This window comes from Thunnus albacares, chromosome 19 (assembly GCF_914725855.1).
Source record: "Thunnus albacares chromosome 19, fThuAlb1.1, whole genome shotgun sequence".
NCBI lineage: Eukaryota > Metazoa > Chordata > Actinopteri > Scombriformes > Scombridae > Thunnus > Thunnus albacares.
The window spans coordinates 4,140,936-4,158,198 of NC_058124.1; the positions used below are offsets into that span (position 1 = coordinate 4,140,936).

At 41.8% G+C, this 17,263-nt stretch overlaps 1 protein-coding gene across 2 annotated transcripts in view; it reads left to right on the forward strand.

Annotated features, from left to right (window-relative positions):
* ptprua (protein tyrosine phosphatase receptor type Ua) overlaps positions 1-17,263 on the forward strand; it is a 207,531-nt gene that overhangs the window by 81,932 nt on the left and 108,336 nt on the right. For both annotated transcript variants that reach the window (XM_044335633.1, XM_044335634.1), the window contains exon 3: positions 14,171-14,442. In XM_044335633.1, coding sequence (XP_044191568.1) covers positions 14,171-14,442 — 272 coding nt within the window. The remainder of the gene's footprint in view (positions 1-14,170; positions 14,443-17,263) is intronic.

The window sequence follows — 17,263 nt, forward strand, 5'->3', positions numbered from 1 at the left end:
TGGGATTTGTACAAAGCTGTGAACAGATTAGCGAAGAACGGTAGAAAAGTGTGGCTGAGGTAGGAGAAATAATACTCCGCAAGCGTTTGATCTACTCCTCACTCCTCAATCACTCACCAAATAAAACAAAGAAAGTCCGAGATGCTTTTTATGTACAATTTGGGGAAGTTGATAATCCTTTCAGAGAGCTTCAAAAGGGTATATGGAAAAATGCCAGTTGTCCAAGTACATTTGTTACAGCAGTAGCACTCACTTCTGCATAACAAACACAACCCGATCCAATATGGATGCACTCGCCGCATACCACACACACCACTCTCTCTAACGCGCAACCACAGGTCAAGGGGCAGTGGTGTATTGTTTCCCATCTCTTGTGGTTTTCCTACACCATCTCTCTGAGTGTCTTCCAAACCCTCTCTCTCTCTCTCTCTCTGCTGTCATGGATTAATTGGATTTTTGACCCAGTTCCAGTTTGCTCCCCTCCTTCTCCTCTTTGCTCCGCTCGGGCGCTGTCATGAGACTGTGTAAAATGCACGTGTGTGTGTGTGTGTGTGTGTGTGTGTGTGTGTGTGTGAAGCGAGGAGGATTTAGTGTGTCACTGGCTACCTCGTTTCCAGTCTGTTGGGACCCTTTGTCTCCCTGCCACCCCCCTTGTCACTCCCCCCATAGGAGGGCAACAGCCGGCGAACAAAGCTGGACTCCCTCTTTGAACCCTTCACACACACACACACACACACTCTCACATCCACACAAAAATGTATCCCCCCCCCCTCCTTACCCTCTCAATTCCAGCCACTTGCTGCCTTGTCACAACTATAACAGCCACTGCCACTACCACCGCTATTGTTCTCCTGGTATTTTAGGATCACGCTAGGGGGCTGTTGGCGTTGAGTTCATCTGCATGCGCTGCACAGAGAGCCACTAAAGGAGAAGAGACAAGGAATTACCCTAACTGCATGGCTTGAAAACTCGTGTCTCTCTCTTTTATTTGTTGTTCTACCTCTGTCGCCCTAAATCAAGTCCCCCCGCTCTCTGTAATAAAACTGATGAGAAGGCCGTCTTGGGATGCCTCCGCTGCTTTTTTTTTTTTTTTTTTTTTTTAGCGCGGCTGATCATGCGTTATTGTGGAAAGCTTGTTTTCGTCCGCGGTCATTCACTCCGGAGCATATTTCACAATACAGCTCATGACCTTGCACCCGAACACGCTCAGGTCTCTTTTGCAGGGGAAAAATAATGAATGTAATTGGCGTAACTTTGTGTGGACATTTCCCTGCGGGGCTTTCATCAGGGTTTTTCATCTCTACGTTTGCTTGTAATTACAGACCTGCGGCTGATGCGGGTGCAGGGTCAGCTTTCACAGTCCCTTTATGGATATTTATGGATTTGTCTGCTCTCCTGCCATGATTTGTAGTCAGCCGGGCGGCTCTGCTCCCACCGTTAGCGGATCCAAGGATTAAGAGTTCCGCTCATAAATGTCAAATGATAGATTTGAGAACGGCGCGCGCTTTTCCCTCCCAACTTCAGCCGAGATGCTTATTATGCTGATTTATTACTATTGATTTCAATTTCCAAGGCTTTATTTGCTGGAAGCTGTACCATTAAAACCACAGCCACGCAGGATATGAATTAAGATCCCAGGATTACAAACGCCTTTCAATTGTGTCTGGCAGAGCAATGACTTTTGAATGAGCAACACCATGTGCGTGCGTGTGTGTGTGTGTGCATCTGTGCAAGCAAATGAACTCCAAGTAATGCCTGCTTTTTGTTTGGCCCGTTTGAATCCCGCAGCCAGTGTTATTGGCTGGCTTTGTGCGTCCTAGCAGCCAATTGGGTTGAAGCGTGGGTGATTTTGAATAACTCACAGCCGTAGCGTTTGTGTGTGGTACGTTAAGCCGTTAGTCCGTTGCTTCAGTCTCAAAAGGGATTTTGAAAGGCCCCTGTCAGATAACGGTCCGCCTTTCAACGACACATTTAAATTTTAAACCACCCCTGTTTGGTTTTTGTTTTTTTTTATCCAACAGGGTGCCATGTGTTTTGGCTTGAGATTAGGAACACATACAGGCTCATTGTTATTTAAAGAGCCTCAGTGAATGTTGCAGGGCAGCATTGGTCTGCCCCCTACTGCCAGATTTAAACCCCTAATCACATCTGCTCACACACCGATAGCTATTTTTGTTTTTAGAAATTCAGAAACATTTAATATCATGTTAATCCTCAGTCATACATTTAGGATTTTTGGAATTAAGGCACTCTCAAGATAGATGACATGGCTCATTGTAGTTTTTTTTTTTTTTAAAGAAAACTTATTTGACTGCCAGTAAAGATCTTCTACTTCACATCTTGTGAAACTAACTGTTGTTCTTTCTAATCCGGGTTCAAAAGTGTTATAATTTGAATATATGGAGACACAAAGATACCAAAATGAAATGAATAAATAAGAAATCCTAAAATCAATAATCATAAATAACCATATGAGTAAATACGGACAAAATATTGTATGTAATATACTGCTGAAATAATCCTCGACATTTTGAAAACTCAGCTCATTATCATGAAATGCTATTTTATATATTTGAATAAACAAACCTGCAATCAATATTAAAACAGGCTTTGAAAAGAAAAAGATAAATTACCTGCAATAATTACCGTTAATATTAGCAGGATGAACTAACATTTAGAGTTTTATTGGATTTTTTTCCACTATTTCCTGGTTATATGATATATTTAATTTATTTTATGATGTTAGTTATTTCTTTAATTGTGAACACTTCATATTGATGCTCATCTATATTATTTTCAATGAATGAAACACTTTTTTTACAAGGAGAAAAGGATTTTGTATTTGGCATGAATACAGCAGCTTAAATCAAAACATATTTGTATCTGTGCTACTTCAAAACTCTGTATCAGGCAAACACTTACTGTTACCGTCAAACTCACAGGCATTGCTGCTGTTGTTTCAGATTCCGCATTCAGCATTTCAGCGTTTCCCTGCCTACGCTAACCCCGGCTGACAGTACGCTCCCGGGGTCACGGCTGTGTGGCTGGGCTAAAGGAAGGGACAGTGGGAGGGGGAAGGAGTGCTGGTCTTTGCAGCTTGAAGGTGATCTGGACCAGATGGTTTCCTCTCCCTCCTCCAGATGCACTTTACCTTTCCACATCTGCCACTGGCGCACAGTAGGACTGTAACAGATAGGGTCTTATCGCAGACACTCTGTGTGTGGAGGTGGGTGGGTGGTGGGGGGGGGTAGGTGGGAGTGGGACCTGCAGCGGGCCTTGATCCAGCCTGGCAGATCCAATACTCCCCCCCCCCCCTTCCACCACCCCCTATACACACTCTTCCTCCGCTTCCACACAGATGCTCTAGCTCTGCACTGCACCAACTGATGGAAATCTGATTTTAGGCTATTGGCCTAAAACTTCCCACCCACTTCTCACGGTCCCTATCAGTGAAGGGCAAATACAGCCAAGAAACGAGCTTATCTTGAGAGGATATGGGTATTGGGGAATGGAAGGTTTTGTTTGTCTTTGCCAAGCAGGACGAAAGCCGAGTACTCAGGACGGCTCCTCCGCAGGACCTGTTTTTATCGATCGGCTTCTTCCTCTCCTTACCTCAGGTTACTCTACCTGAGTACTTGTTCTCATGTTGCATTGTGTAATGTGCCTTGCACTTACAGGATGTTGTAAGTCTACCCTTTCCCTCACCTCTTTGTACAACTTGATGTCTGAGAAATTTCAGGGTCCTGACTGCGATGGTTACATTATGGCCGCTCGAGCTGTTTCTATTTTCAGCATGGTGACACACCCATTAGGAGTTATCAAGAAAGTGATAATATGTCCGTCTGAAACAGATTCTTTCTGAAGGATATGTTTTTCTCGCCCTGAAGGAGTGCAGCCGCTGTCACATCCATTAGTAGCTCCCAAGAAAGAAGTTATACGGCTGTTCAAGACAGGCACGAAAAAATAAATAAAATAATTTCACATTTGTCACTTTTAGCTTTAGGATGTAGGATCTTATTTATTTGTTCATTTTTCATCACTGGGTAGTTTGATGGTGAAGGAGGATGAGTGTTGCACCCATAAAATTAAAGGTCTGATACCGTCAATGCGTGTACATGCACATACTTTGCGCAAATTCAAACGTACAATCTGTGTATTACGATGTTAACGACAAGTCTAACTAACTAATAACAAAACTGCTTTGAGATAGAGTGAGTGAGATAGAAGAGCGTGCCTCCATTTGCAGACCAGAAATCACATTACCTTAAGCTCCGAGCCATCCTGACAACTGTGTGCAGAGAAAACTACATTATCATCGACTTGCTGCCACGGAGAAGCACCACAGCCTCAAGATTTGCAGTTCAGACAAGTCTTAACCTGCTCATGCACAGATTAAAAACAGAAAACATGTAACACAAATAAATAGAGCAAGTCTAGAGGGAAATACTCGCCTATAAGATCAGTTATTTCCATGAAATTAATTTGAAATAATAATAATGTGGCATTATATTAGAGTGTTATTTGCCTATGATGAGACAAGGTTTATGAGAAAACATATTTCTAATATAGTAAATATAGTTATTTGTATTACTTTAACATATAATACAAGTCAACAGTGGTGGATAGAGAATTAACTTAAAGCTGCTCTCATAAACCTCATTTCAGCAGCAAGAGACTGAAGCCAGTGAAGCTCTTGTAAACTTACTGTACACTACCTGCCCAGCACTAAACAACAGACAGAAACAACAAAGGAGCTGGTGAACATAGTGAGAATTAGGCAGGTAAATATTTTTCAAGATTTATAGATTTCAAGATTTGGACAGACTGAAACAAAGCTAAAAGGAGAGTCAATATTGGATATAGAGTAGGTGTTATCTGATATAACGTTCTAAATGAATAATGTTGCTTCGTATCTGCATATCTAGACGTGTAAATATGTATGTTATATATGTTCAATATGTATGCTGGCTAACACATCCATATTCATATCAACTTAAAAGGTGATGATATGTCAAAGTTGTGTTTTCAGCTTGTTCCAAGCCCCTAGGCTGCCAAAAAATCCACTTAATGCAGGTTTAAGTACTGTATGTAAGTACAGTTTTGGGGTACCTGAGTATTTCCTTTTTGTGCAACTTTATACTTCCACTCTATTATGGTTTAGAGGGAAAAACTGTACTTTTTTACCTTTACAGTCAAGTAATACTGCATTCAGTATGTCTACAGCCTATAAGAAGTTCAGCCAAGTGTTCTTAAGTCCTTAAACCCTTCAGTATTTCATATGGGGCCTCCAATCCCCAGGCTGGGCACCAGTAGGCTAGTTAAATGCTTGAGAGCATCTTGTCACTCTTCTGTAGGTGTTGGTACAAGGCCTCTGTTACATCTCTGCAGATGTTAGTTTTCAGTACTTTGCCCTCTACATTATCAGTGGTATAGTGGACTGAAAATGTGATAGTCTCACATTCGATTATTGTCAGAAAAACAAGCACAGCAAGAAAACAGATATGTTCCCACTTATTCCAGAGATCCTATTCTTTCCAAGCGCCACGCATGCTGATCGATGTACTCTAAAACCTATATTTCTAAAAGTCCATATACATCATTCTGCTCAGTGGAGGTGGCGCCTCAGGGGAGAGCTCCCTGATAGTGTACCTGTTAAGCCAGGATGTCCCTGCCCGAGCCCTGATCCTAAACAACAAGAGAAGAGTAAAAGGAAAGAGCTGGGCCTGGGAAATGACATGCTCTGTTTACTAAATGACCAGAAAAACCTAGAAGAAATAGGCCAGAGAGACCGAGAAATATTGGCATGAAGAGGAGAGCGAGCACCAGCACCCCAAAAGGCCTCTGGGATGCTGAGATGAAACACACAGTAAATCACAGGAGTTAGATGAAGAGGCTGAGGGTGGGTGGTATATATCAAGATGCAGCAGAAGGGTGCAGAGCTGGTAGTTGTATGAGGGAAGTCAGCCTACACGCTGTCGCCGGGGCGGCTGCTAATGTACTATTGATTTCTGCCACTGAGAAGATTCCCCCGCATCCAAAACCCACTTCCATACGCTCATGTCTCTGTCAGCTGGCCTGGACTCTGACCTCGGACCAGTGTTAAGGGTTAAGATTGGCGTCAAGATTAGATTTATTTTTGGGGAATTAATCAGTCCATTTGAATCCATGCTGCGAGCAAGCAGTCCATCTTGTGTTACTGAGCGCCGTTTTGAGGGAAACTGTGCTGAAGTGTTAATGGTCAACAAGCTTGTCGGCCAGAAAAGTTGGCTGCAACTTAACTTTTCTCATGGTTATCAGCCACAGCCAATCCAATTTCTCTGCTACCATGTTCTCCTCCTGAAACAATGCTGTGATTGTATTTTAGGAACAAATGTTGCGCCTGGTTAGGACTGCAACCAGTCTTATTTCCATTTCTCTGTACAAATCTTGTTTGATGCTGCAGGAATAGTGCTTGGAAAATGGCGGGGGTTTGATTTTTCTTAGTTTATTTGACAAACTGGCATATTGTACAATATGGCTGTGAAATGCTGAATCACAAGTTGTCCAGGCTGTCACCTTTACACATCAACAACTTTTAATCAGCTAATTAGCGCTAGCTTCCTCGATTAAAATTACCATAGATGTTTGACAAAACAATCCTAACCCAATTTACCAGCCTATTTCTGGGACGTTCAACTGTTGTGTATCACATGGTCTTCATTAGCATACGGAGTCAAGCAACTTCATTTCCATGACCTTGGAAATAGTACTTTGAAAAACCTTGTATGTTAACGCTGAGGTCAGATTGTTAACTAATAAGCCAACATGGATAAGACATTCTAAGTGCTATAGATAAAATCATAACAGCTACTGAGCTGACATGACAACAGATTCATCTCCATGACAACTGAGTCAACTCTGTCCCTGTCTGACCGTGTGATACAATTAAAAACTCTAGAAAAAGCTGGTGGGTCATCTTTAATTAGTTGAGATCATACGGTGTAGTAACCTGCTTCAGAATAACCTACTGATGACTCAGTATTTCACCCCCAGTGTGACATCACATCTTGGGGCATTCACTATAATTTACTATAAAAGGAAAAATGGTGTAACGGTGAGGACCCATATTTTTACAGCATTACAGGACAAATTTTGTTTTCCATAAAGGAAATGCTGGTATCTGTCAACCAAGGTCTTATCTCATACTTTGTACATTATGACTATTGGTCATCTGTTGTAGACATTGTTGTTTGGGGCAAAGATCTCATCTCACAGCCCAGTGTTTCTAGATGAATCCTTTCAATTATTCAGATAACCAATAATCCTAATCACCAAAAATGTTAGCATTTAAAATTCAACAAAGGTAAAATTGTGGTAAAAATCTTTTATTTATGTATAGCTTATAATAAGTTTGCTTCAGAGCTGCGATCTTATGTTGAATAATCCCCAAACAGCAGAAGTCCCTCAATCACTGTGTACATAGAGATTTTGGCACCAATCAGTCTGGTTCCACTGAACAAATGAAGCTCCTGTAGACATTTTTCTCTGACAGTATTTGACTCAAGTATTCCTTAAAGATTACATAAACATACAGACAGTAATAACGTATATGTACTGTGTATGTAATCTTGCAGCAGGAACAGGAGCCCAGGTATTACTCCAGTGCTGTACATGTAATGCAGCATTTGCATAGACTGTTGGCACATTTCACTCTGTATGTGGTGCTAATCCATGCATCTTGGAAGCGTTAGTGTAGAAACACAGTAATGACTCTGTTGTTGTCAGCGGTCTCCAGGTTGTCTGCTGGGCTCTTGAGTCTCACCTGGGGAATTCATTAGCTCGAGTTGTCAGCTGCAGTCAGACTCGTATTGTTTGCAGGGCGTTTAGGCTCTGTCAGTGTCGCATTCATGACCAGATGCTGTTGGTTTGCAGATTTCCCATTTGCACGGTGTAAGCACTGTGTCACTTTGTAAATGGCAAAATCTGCATCGCGTTTTGGCACCAATAAACAAGCCCCGGCTCCGGTGTACCCCGCCAGCCGAGCAGATCACACACTACAGCCGCAGATACAAAGAGGAGCGAACAGCAAGACCAATCTGTGCTCTCCCAATCATCTATGCTCACCACACTTCACTTCTCTTGTACGTTCAATATCATCTCAGGTCACCGTGGCTCCGGGTTGCAATATCAGAAAAAAAGAGTAAAAGTGAGAAAGCAAATGAAGAACAGAAAGACCAAATTTAGAGTCCAAATTGAAAATCTTGGATGACCTTCTCCAGATGCCCTGGAGGAGGAGGGTCGAGGAAAATAGTCTTGCTTTCTCTCACCGATCACACAATCTCGATCAACACCCCCAGAAAAAAAAAGACTTAACTGTTATTCACAGCGAGTGGAGGTGGTTGTGGGAAGTATAAAATGTTATATATAAAATTTGATTAAAATGCATCAGGTTTTGCTTGGCCTTTTCCAAGGAAAGATGGTGTCATTGTGTAAAATAGGGGCTGCCTGAGTTATACAAAACATTATTGATGGCAGTGTTGGAGGAAAGCTTAAGAAAAATGACGGAGACAAACAAAGATAAAAGCACTCGCTATCTCTCCCTCTGTCTTGCTGCACTCCCTCCTTCCACTTTGCCTGCACTCCGTTTTTCTTAGTGTAAGTGTGATAAAAGCGGGCAGACCTATGACTCAGGTTCCCACCCCACATTCTGATATGAATTCAGGGAGCCGAGGCCGTCCCCTAATCTCTTAATGCATGTTCCCTCGCCCTTGGCAGGGTCATGGGAGGAATAGATGGAGCCTTATCAGCCTTTATGGATTTATGGAGAATTTCTCTGCATTGGATGTATTTTTTTTTTTTTTTACACTGAGCTGTGTGTGCGTATACAGTATGTGTCTCTGTGCATAGGTGTCCTCAAGGATGTTGAGTAAGGTTATCAGAGCCGTTAATATCTTCATGAATTTTATCAAGTTTCTAATTACTGCATCAATCATGTTGACTTACTCCTTCAAGCTAAAATGAAAAGTGACACTGAACCTGTTTTGAAGAATTTGTGCCAGCATTCTAACCTTCAGCAGCTGATTGCTCATCTCTCACTCACTTCTTTTATGAAGGAAAAAAAAAACATAATATCATGCTACTTAATGACTTAGAGCTGCATTAATCAACATTTTATACGAACTATGGGTCAAATGATGACGTGCAAGGTGGGAGATGTCACTCGAGAGAATAATCATCCAACTCTGCAGTTATTTGATGAGCATTTTAGCATCTTTCAGCTCATTGTTTTGGTTTTCTGCCCTGCCAAATTGTCCCAGCAACAAACTACAGACAGATATCTTTCTGAGGAGTTGATAGAGACCAAAACAGAGCTGAAAGGATTTACATTTACATACATGAGCTTACATTTGCCAGGTAGACAGACACATGATTCCAAATGAATGCTGATAGTGCTCCATGTTCGCTGGATGTGTAAATAGGCAACTGTTTGCTAACGTGACAACTTTATAAAGTAATATGTCAAATGTGTGGGTGTGAAGTTTATTATATTGTAGAGTTTTAGACCCCGTGCAATGAAAGAGAAGAAGAGAGCAGGCGACTGTAGGTGGGGGAAGTAAAGACATACTGCCGTCATCTTCAGTGGAATTAAATGTTACCTTTTACTCAGTATAATAATTGCTGTTTAAATTATGTTTTCTGTAATTGACCAAAGGGTAATAAAATGCAGTATATTATATATTTGGATAATCATGACATCATTTCTTTTTAAACCTACATTTTATAAGACTACTGAGAAAAAGACTCATTCTGAAATACAAACATTTCAAAACATCAGTCAATAGTATAGTATATATACTCTCTCTCTCTCTCTCTCTCACACACACAGAGCAAAGGTACTTTTACTTACAAGAATTACATACTGCTGAAGTTCTGTTATTGTATTGATAAAAGTTGTCATCAAGCACACATTTATTCTGTTTACAGGGTAAACTTTACAACTACAACATAAGATTGATAATTTAAAAAAATGAAAATACTGTTTAAAGTCTTGTTGTTTGCTCGTTCAACCACTAGGTGGCTTCAGATGAACCTAATGAAGACTGGAGCTTTCAACAACAACTAACAATACTCTAGATGCTCTGTCTATATTTGGTTTACCAAATAGGATGCTGAAAGATATTCAGATATAATGAGAAAAACTGCTTTACTGTTTCTTCACAGTCTGCATCACCCCCCACCCCCCCACCCCTCCCAATCTTCCCAATGCAATCCTGTCATGAGGACAGTTGGAGACTTGCCCTCCAACAATGAGGGGGTCCAGCACTCTTAGCTGAAGAAAAAGCAATTTAGCCACAGAGCCCCCCCGAGAACTCGCACATCAAAGCAGCAGCAGTGGCGGCGGCAGCGGTGGATGGAGGGAGGGAGGGAGGGAGGGAGAGGGGGCGGACTAAGCCAGAGCCTGCCCGGCTTCGCCTGCGAGCAGGTGAGGGAGAGGAAAAAAAAAAAATCAGCATTGTCCAAGAATACAGCGAGATCTCAAAGGACAGCAGCTGCTTGTTATCATAGGATATTTCTGGCAGTTTGACGTCTCATCCGTGCTTTTGGGGCAGGGAAGATGGGAGCCGAGGGAGGGAGGGAGGGGAGTGGACAGTGGTCAGAGAGGCTTTGTGACACGCATTTTAAATCTCTTTATATTCAGGTTGTCCATGGATCGGACCAGGCTTTCAGTCTGTTCCTTTTCTTCTATCTCTCTAAACCGAGGGACTGTCCATTTCCATGATGAAAGAAATCAAAAGTCCTTGTGTAATCCTTAAGCTGAGCTGCTGACCGAGCAGGCACACTCCAGGCTATACATTAAACCAGACTTTCTTTTGAATACCAAAATGATGCGACTGTATCTCGGGTGAGACGTGAAAAATGACTCGACAACACGAACCACACTTAGTATAATTGAGTTCATTCCACATTTCACTTTGCCATATTTTGTCTAAATAAATAGCTACACTCAGAGGAGGATCTCTTTTTTTTTTCTAGAGCACATTAAAGAGTAAAAGGATTGTCTCCAGTTCGCTACACTCTAAAATCTAAATCACCAATTACTTCCTGGAACGGCTCTGATTCTTGATAAAAATGAGTCTACGCACCACCTGTTAATGAAACAGCTTCACTGATATTTTTCTTTCACGCTTGGGTTTGCCTTTACTTAAAAAAAACAGAAAACAGATGGCAAACTATTTATTCTTATTTAAGATTGTTTATTTAAATTCATTTTAGATCATCTGGAGCTTGTGGAAGTAGAGGGTGAAGAGGTAGAAGTGGAAAAAGAGGAACAGAAAGAAGAGAGAAAAAAGTAAGATGATAGAGGAAGAGGAATGACAGGAGACAGAGAGGAAGAGTTGAAAGAAGAAGCCACTTCTCTCTCTAGGGAAGGTCATCAGGACTTGGATGTACGTCTGCTTCTGGGCTTGTAAACTGTGTGTGTGTGTGTGTGTGTGTGTGTGTGTGTATGAGAGAAGAATGTGTTTGTGTGCTGATATGTGTCCAGCATGTCAGTGCGCGAGTATTACAGCCATCTCTCTGGTTTAAGCATTCCCTCGGTTGCCATTACGGCCTAATAACCGTGTCGGTATGATTAATGGCAGGAGGCAGGGCTCTGATTGCACTCTCCCTCAACTACAGTACCTAGGCAACTACACTACCCACGATCCCTTGTCCTCCCCTCGTCCGCCCAAGACATCTCGAGCAACAAACCGCACCGCACTGGATGTGAAGGTTATACATGCAATTAGCCCATGTTCTCCCTCCTGCCGGCAGCATCAAAGAGTCGACCTGATGATGATGATGATTGGGAGATTAGAAGTTGGGGAGGAAACTATGTGATCCCCAAGGCCGCTTTAACCAGTCCAAGGTAATAAACACAGACAGCTTATTGCCAGTCCTTCTGTTTCCCTGTGTTTATGTTCATCACTGGATTTGTTGATCTTGAACGTTACGGTGAAACATTTTGAAAGCATCTGCTGGCTTGAGATGAAATTTTTCCACATGGATGAAGAATCATTTAAAAGTGGAAAACCAGTTATTTTTTCCATCTGTGATAAAGTAGATCAGACTATACAGTTTGCTCCTTTTACATATTTCTTACCAAGTTTAACCAGCATTTCCTCTTTGAAACCCTTTGAAACCAGAGTGTTTGTGCTTTCCTTTTAATTTCCTTCATTTAGAGGCTTATAGCTTTATGTGTGTCACGCAGTCATGTTATATATAGTTGTCTTTTTCCAGGATAAGTCAGGCTATTCAGAAATACCATCATTTTGCATGTCAGTAGTACAATACATGCGCTAGGAGACTTGCTATAGAAAAAAAACTTACAATGTAAATTGAGTTTGTAATTTTCAGTACAGCAAAAAAATCCATATGTGAATATTGTCAGGGTTCCAGTTGATGGGACATTCTGAGCCTTAGTAACGTCAACAAAAATATTAATAGCACCAAACAAAATACAGAAACAGTTTCATTGATTTTACACTCTTGTGTTGTTTTGTTGATTGTAATTGTTCGGTATACGTTTTGTGACGTATGGTGAATCAGCTTTGTTTGCTTCTCAACACTTGTGGTTTACACACAGATGTAGATGTAAAAACTTACTAATAAAGTCATCATTTTGATGAAGATCTCAAGTTGGATCAAAGTGGATTTACTGATGTTGATCCTACACACATCATGCAAAAATATCTATCTTTGTAAAGGTTCCACTGATTTATAGTGTTTGATGTCTTTGTATGTTTGGTTCGACAGAGTAATGATGTTGAGATTAAAGGGTACAAATTTTGACAAAATTTGTGCCCGAGGGGTACAAAGGCAGTGCATCATTGCAAAGATTTGCTATCACAGGTTTGCTTGTGTTTAGAATTTCATTTAGTTAGTTACCATCAACTTTTCCTTGTTAAATCAAAACCCAGACATGTGTATTTAAAGTTAATTGATTTATGAGTTATGTATTAGCTTCCTTTGTTCTTACTGTGCATGCTTGCGGCTTACAATGGATGCATTTAAACTCCGTAGGAATGAGAACTACAGTAGATTCACTAAGTCACTTCTTGTTTGACATTTATAACGTCTTCAGTCACACTGTTGTCTTCTTGTGCCTGATCACCTTTGCACATCAGGCAGGATGTAAAAAAGTTCTGTAAAGGTGGTGATCATAATCTGACATTGTGATCATCTCAACAAACATAAATGATCATCAGGTCATGTTTGGCTCACAGTCCAGAATTTGAAAAACAATGACTTGGGGTGAAAAAATATTTTATTCAATATAAGATATAATATATGAGATTATTTCAAAAATTTGGATTCCAGGATGTAGTATTAATAGCATTTCATGTTGAAATAAAAAGTGTTGCTTTCAGTGTTGAATTGGCATCTAAAAGGCACCAAAAAAAGTTATTTTTATTTTATTATCCCAGTTATTTTTTCCACTTTAAATTGAGCTTCCTATGGCTGTGAAGGCCACAGTAAAAGGCAGACCTCCACATTTATTTCCCCTCCCTCCGTTGTGACGCTCTTCTCATGGTCGGGAGATCTCTGCTGGGCTTCAGGGATGAGAGGAGCCGGCAGTGGCTCTGTGAACCTCAGTCCAGAATGAAAGTCCAATCTGACACCCAGCGCTGATGCTTTGAACAGACTAGATCTGAGGAAGCGCTGCAAAACTGATGGAAGTCCTGTGAAAGCGGGAAGCAGGAAGAAGCAGAGACAGACAAAATAGAGACAAATAGCCAGAGAGAGGATTGTGCAGATATTCTGAGTAACAACCTTGAGCCTGTCAACTTTGGCTCTCTGGCTCTTTTTTCAGGGGGTTTGAATATAAAAAGAAGGCAGATGTTCTCAGTTGGATCGTGTTTTTTTTATTTCACGTCACTCAGCGCTGTCTGGCAGGTTACAATGCTGAAACGGCTGTTATTTGTAATGTATGTAGGTTTTTTTTTTTAGAAGAAGAGTCTTTACTTTGCAGGCAAGGTCATTCTGCTGAACAAAACTATCAAACTGCACTTAATCTGCTCACGTAATCTCAATAAGCTGTCAGTGAGAGCCTGTCAATTATACTTTGACTGAAATGAGCAGCGCCTGGAATTGATATTTGAAAAAAAACCTTTACATAATCCTTATCTTCCTTCTCCTCCTCCTCCTCCAGGGTCCTTCATGATGGTCAATTCCTCGCAACATTTCGGGGGCCAGCGGGCTCAGCTGCTCCTGCTCCCGCTCAGTGAGAACGACACCCACTGCATCCAGTTCAGTTACTTCCTATACAGCCGTGACGGCCACAGCCCAGGAGACCTGCAGGTCTACATCAGGGTCAACGGAGGCTCCAAGGGCAGCGCCGTGTGGAATATCTCGGGCTCCCAGGGCCGGCAGTGGCACCAGGTGGAGCTCGCCGTCAGCACTTTCTGGCCCAGCGAATACCAGGTGAGAGCCTTGACGCTAATACCGTATGAGGTGATTACCTCCACCAACACCGAGGTGGAAGTAGTCGTGTTTTGACGGTATTTCTCTTGATTCATGTCAGCTGTTGCATCTATGTACCATTTTGTCAGAAACAGTGTTGGGCAAGTTACTTCAAAAATGCAATCATCTCCTTGAAAAATAATTATATCTCTTTAGTAATTACTCACCAGCAAAATGAATTAGAGTAGTTGCATGACTCCTTACTTTACTTTAGTCACAGCCCAGCTCTGTCAAAGGTGCCTTTTAAACAACTCGAAAGCCTCCACACACATCTTCTGTGTTTAACACGTGTAGAAAAAACCAGATGATTAAACGATTTTAATAATAGATTTGTAGCTTTTGTCATTTATTAAGTCAAGCTGTGACACATACTGGTCACTGCTTGACAAATGGATACATAAAACACATTTTCGCGCCCTTCTCAGTTTCATTCCTCATCAGTATAAAATTAAATTATATTTGTTACGCTATTCAGGCTAAATGAGACTTCAGTGCGGCTTCTGGGAAACGGTGACGGGCGCTTTTCATTATATGTGATGTTTTATAGAATAAATGATTAATCGGTCATCGAAAAAAATAATGAATACATGAATATATAACGAGAGATAATCGTCGCGGTTGCGGCTTTATCAGCTGGTGTTCACCTGTGATATGATGAATATGATGCCTTTAGATTGATTACAGACAGCACTCAGTCACATGGTGGAGCTGATTAAGATGAAAGTCACTGGAGAAGGTTAATAATAGTGCTGAGCAATAATTGGATACAATTAAAAATAATATAATATTATTTAATTATAAAACCTAACAACATTACTCATTAAGGTTTATTCTATACATGTATGAAGAGTTATGTCAGACAGTGGACCACACTATTGCTGCCCCTTCCACTAGCAAGGCACTAAACCGAGCTGCTCAGTGGTCACCAAATACTGCAACGTGGCTGCTGTCATCTTCTTCAGCAGCTTTATTATCATCCTCACCATCATTGAAAACCGCATTCAAGAACTGTCAAGTAGCAGCTGTGCCATATACCACAGCGGCTCAATAGGTGTGTAATTACAGTGGGCTTGTGTTTGGATTGTATCTTTATTTATTGGTCAATTTACCTGCTTGCTGCAGTGTAATCAATAGCTTCGTTTGATGCCTGTATTGTTGGTGCTGCATTATTAGCGCTGTTGTGGAGCTTGTAAGATTCTGACGACTGGATGCAGCCCCGCCTCACCTCATTACGGCCGATAATTTATCCCTTAATGCTTTCTTTCTTCCCACCAAGCCTGCCGCCCTCCTACACCCACCCTCACCCCAAAACAGGCGTTAATGAGGAGGCAATGACTGGTGTAAGGGATTGTGGGAGTGTGGGTCCGCCGAACAGTCAATTGACCTCAATTCCATGCGACCCTCAGTGCGGGGGAGCACGCCGGGTGTTTGCTTCCATAACCTTGGCGCACTCTCGGCCCCATCTCAATAAATCAAGAGCCAGTTAATGAGATTAGAGGGCTGCGCAGATCAATGAGGACAGCCTGCACTTTACCATCTTCAGCTCTCCTGTCCTGAGTGACTCTCACAAACAGCCAAACTGATTTAAAGTAATGATTCTCTTCCCTTCTGTAGGGACATTAGAAGTTTGCCTGCCACACACCGTAGCGGAGGAGGAGGCGGAGGTAGGGAGGCGAGCGTTCTCGGAGGGTGATGCTGAGGTGTACAATCAGACAAGTCGGCCCGGGCGGGGAGTTTGCTTAGCGCCGCAGTGTTTACCATTTGGACAGGCGTGCATAAGCAATGTAATCTACTACTCTGGTGATGTATGTCCAAGCAGCTTGAGTGATGAGAAGGCACTGTTCTCTAAAGTCTACCTGGCAGGCATGTACACACAGGACAGATTGCTTTATTTGTCCTATAAACCTGGATGATGGGCAGCAGGTAATGAAGCAGGTAAAGCTGTGCAGATGAGGGAAGAAGGCTTAAATATAGCCCTGGAGGAGCAGAGTTTGTCTACATCTACTGTCTGAAGAGGGACAGGAGTGAGCCCAGAGTGAGGCTCGGTGCCGCTCCTCAGTGTTCCTCTCTTCTTCTTCTTTTTTTTTTTTTTGCCCCTGGGAACAATCCCCCCTCTCCTCACCATAGCTCCTACTGCAAAGACTCAAAGCTCAACACAGACCCCACAGGGCTCCACTCATCCATCCAGACCCATCGATAAAGATCACTGTCCAGCACTCCCAGCCAGCACATCAGCCCCTGCAGGCCGCGGAGGGACAGATCCACACAGGGAGAGCACTACCACTTCAAAGGGCTAGGAGAAAGTGTGTATGTGTGTGTGGCTGCTGGTGGTAGTGGTGGTAGAGATTAAAAATTAAAAAAAAATAAAAATAAAAAAAATCTAATCAGTGAGCATCAACACCCCTCAGGAAAGACAGACTGCTACAGAGATATGTTGGACTGTGATCAGAGATGTTGTTGGCCTTTTGCATTTAGGCTCTCACTGATATGAGGTTTTGAAATTCTATGCCAATATTTCTGGATTTCAGATGTCCATTTTATTATCTGCTATAAATTAGACCATTTTCTGGTTCATCCAACATTTTAATGATGGCAGGGTGGAAAGATCTGTCTAGAGACGTTAAAATTAAATTTTTGGCATATTGTTTAAATGGCCAACTTAGCCATTAAAGGAGCACTCCAGTGATTTAGTCTCACACTTATAGTGTGGGGAATCGCAAAAGACAGATTTTTAAAAAAAATAATAGCGGTAACTGATACAGCAGAGGCTGAGATATCCTGA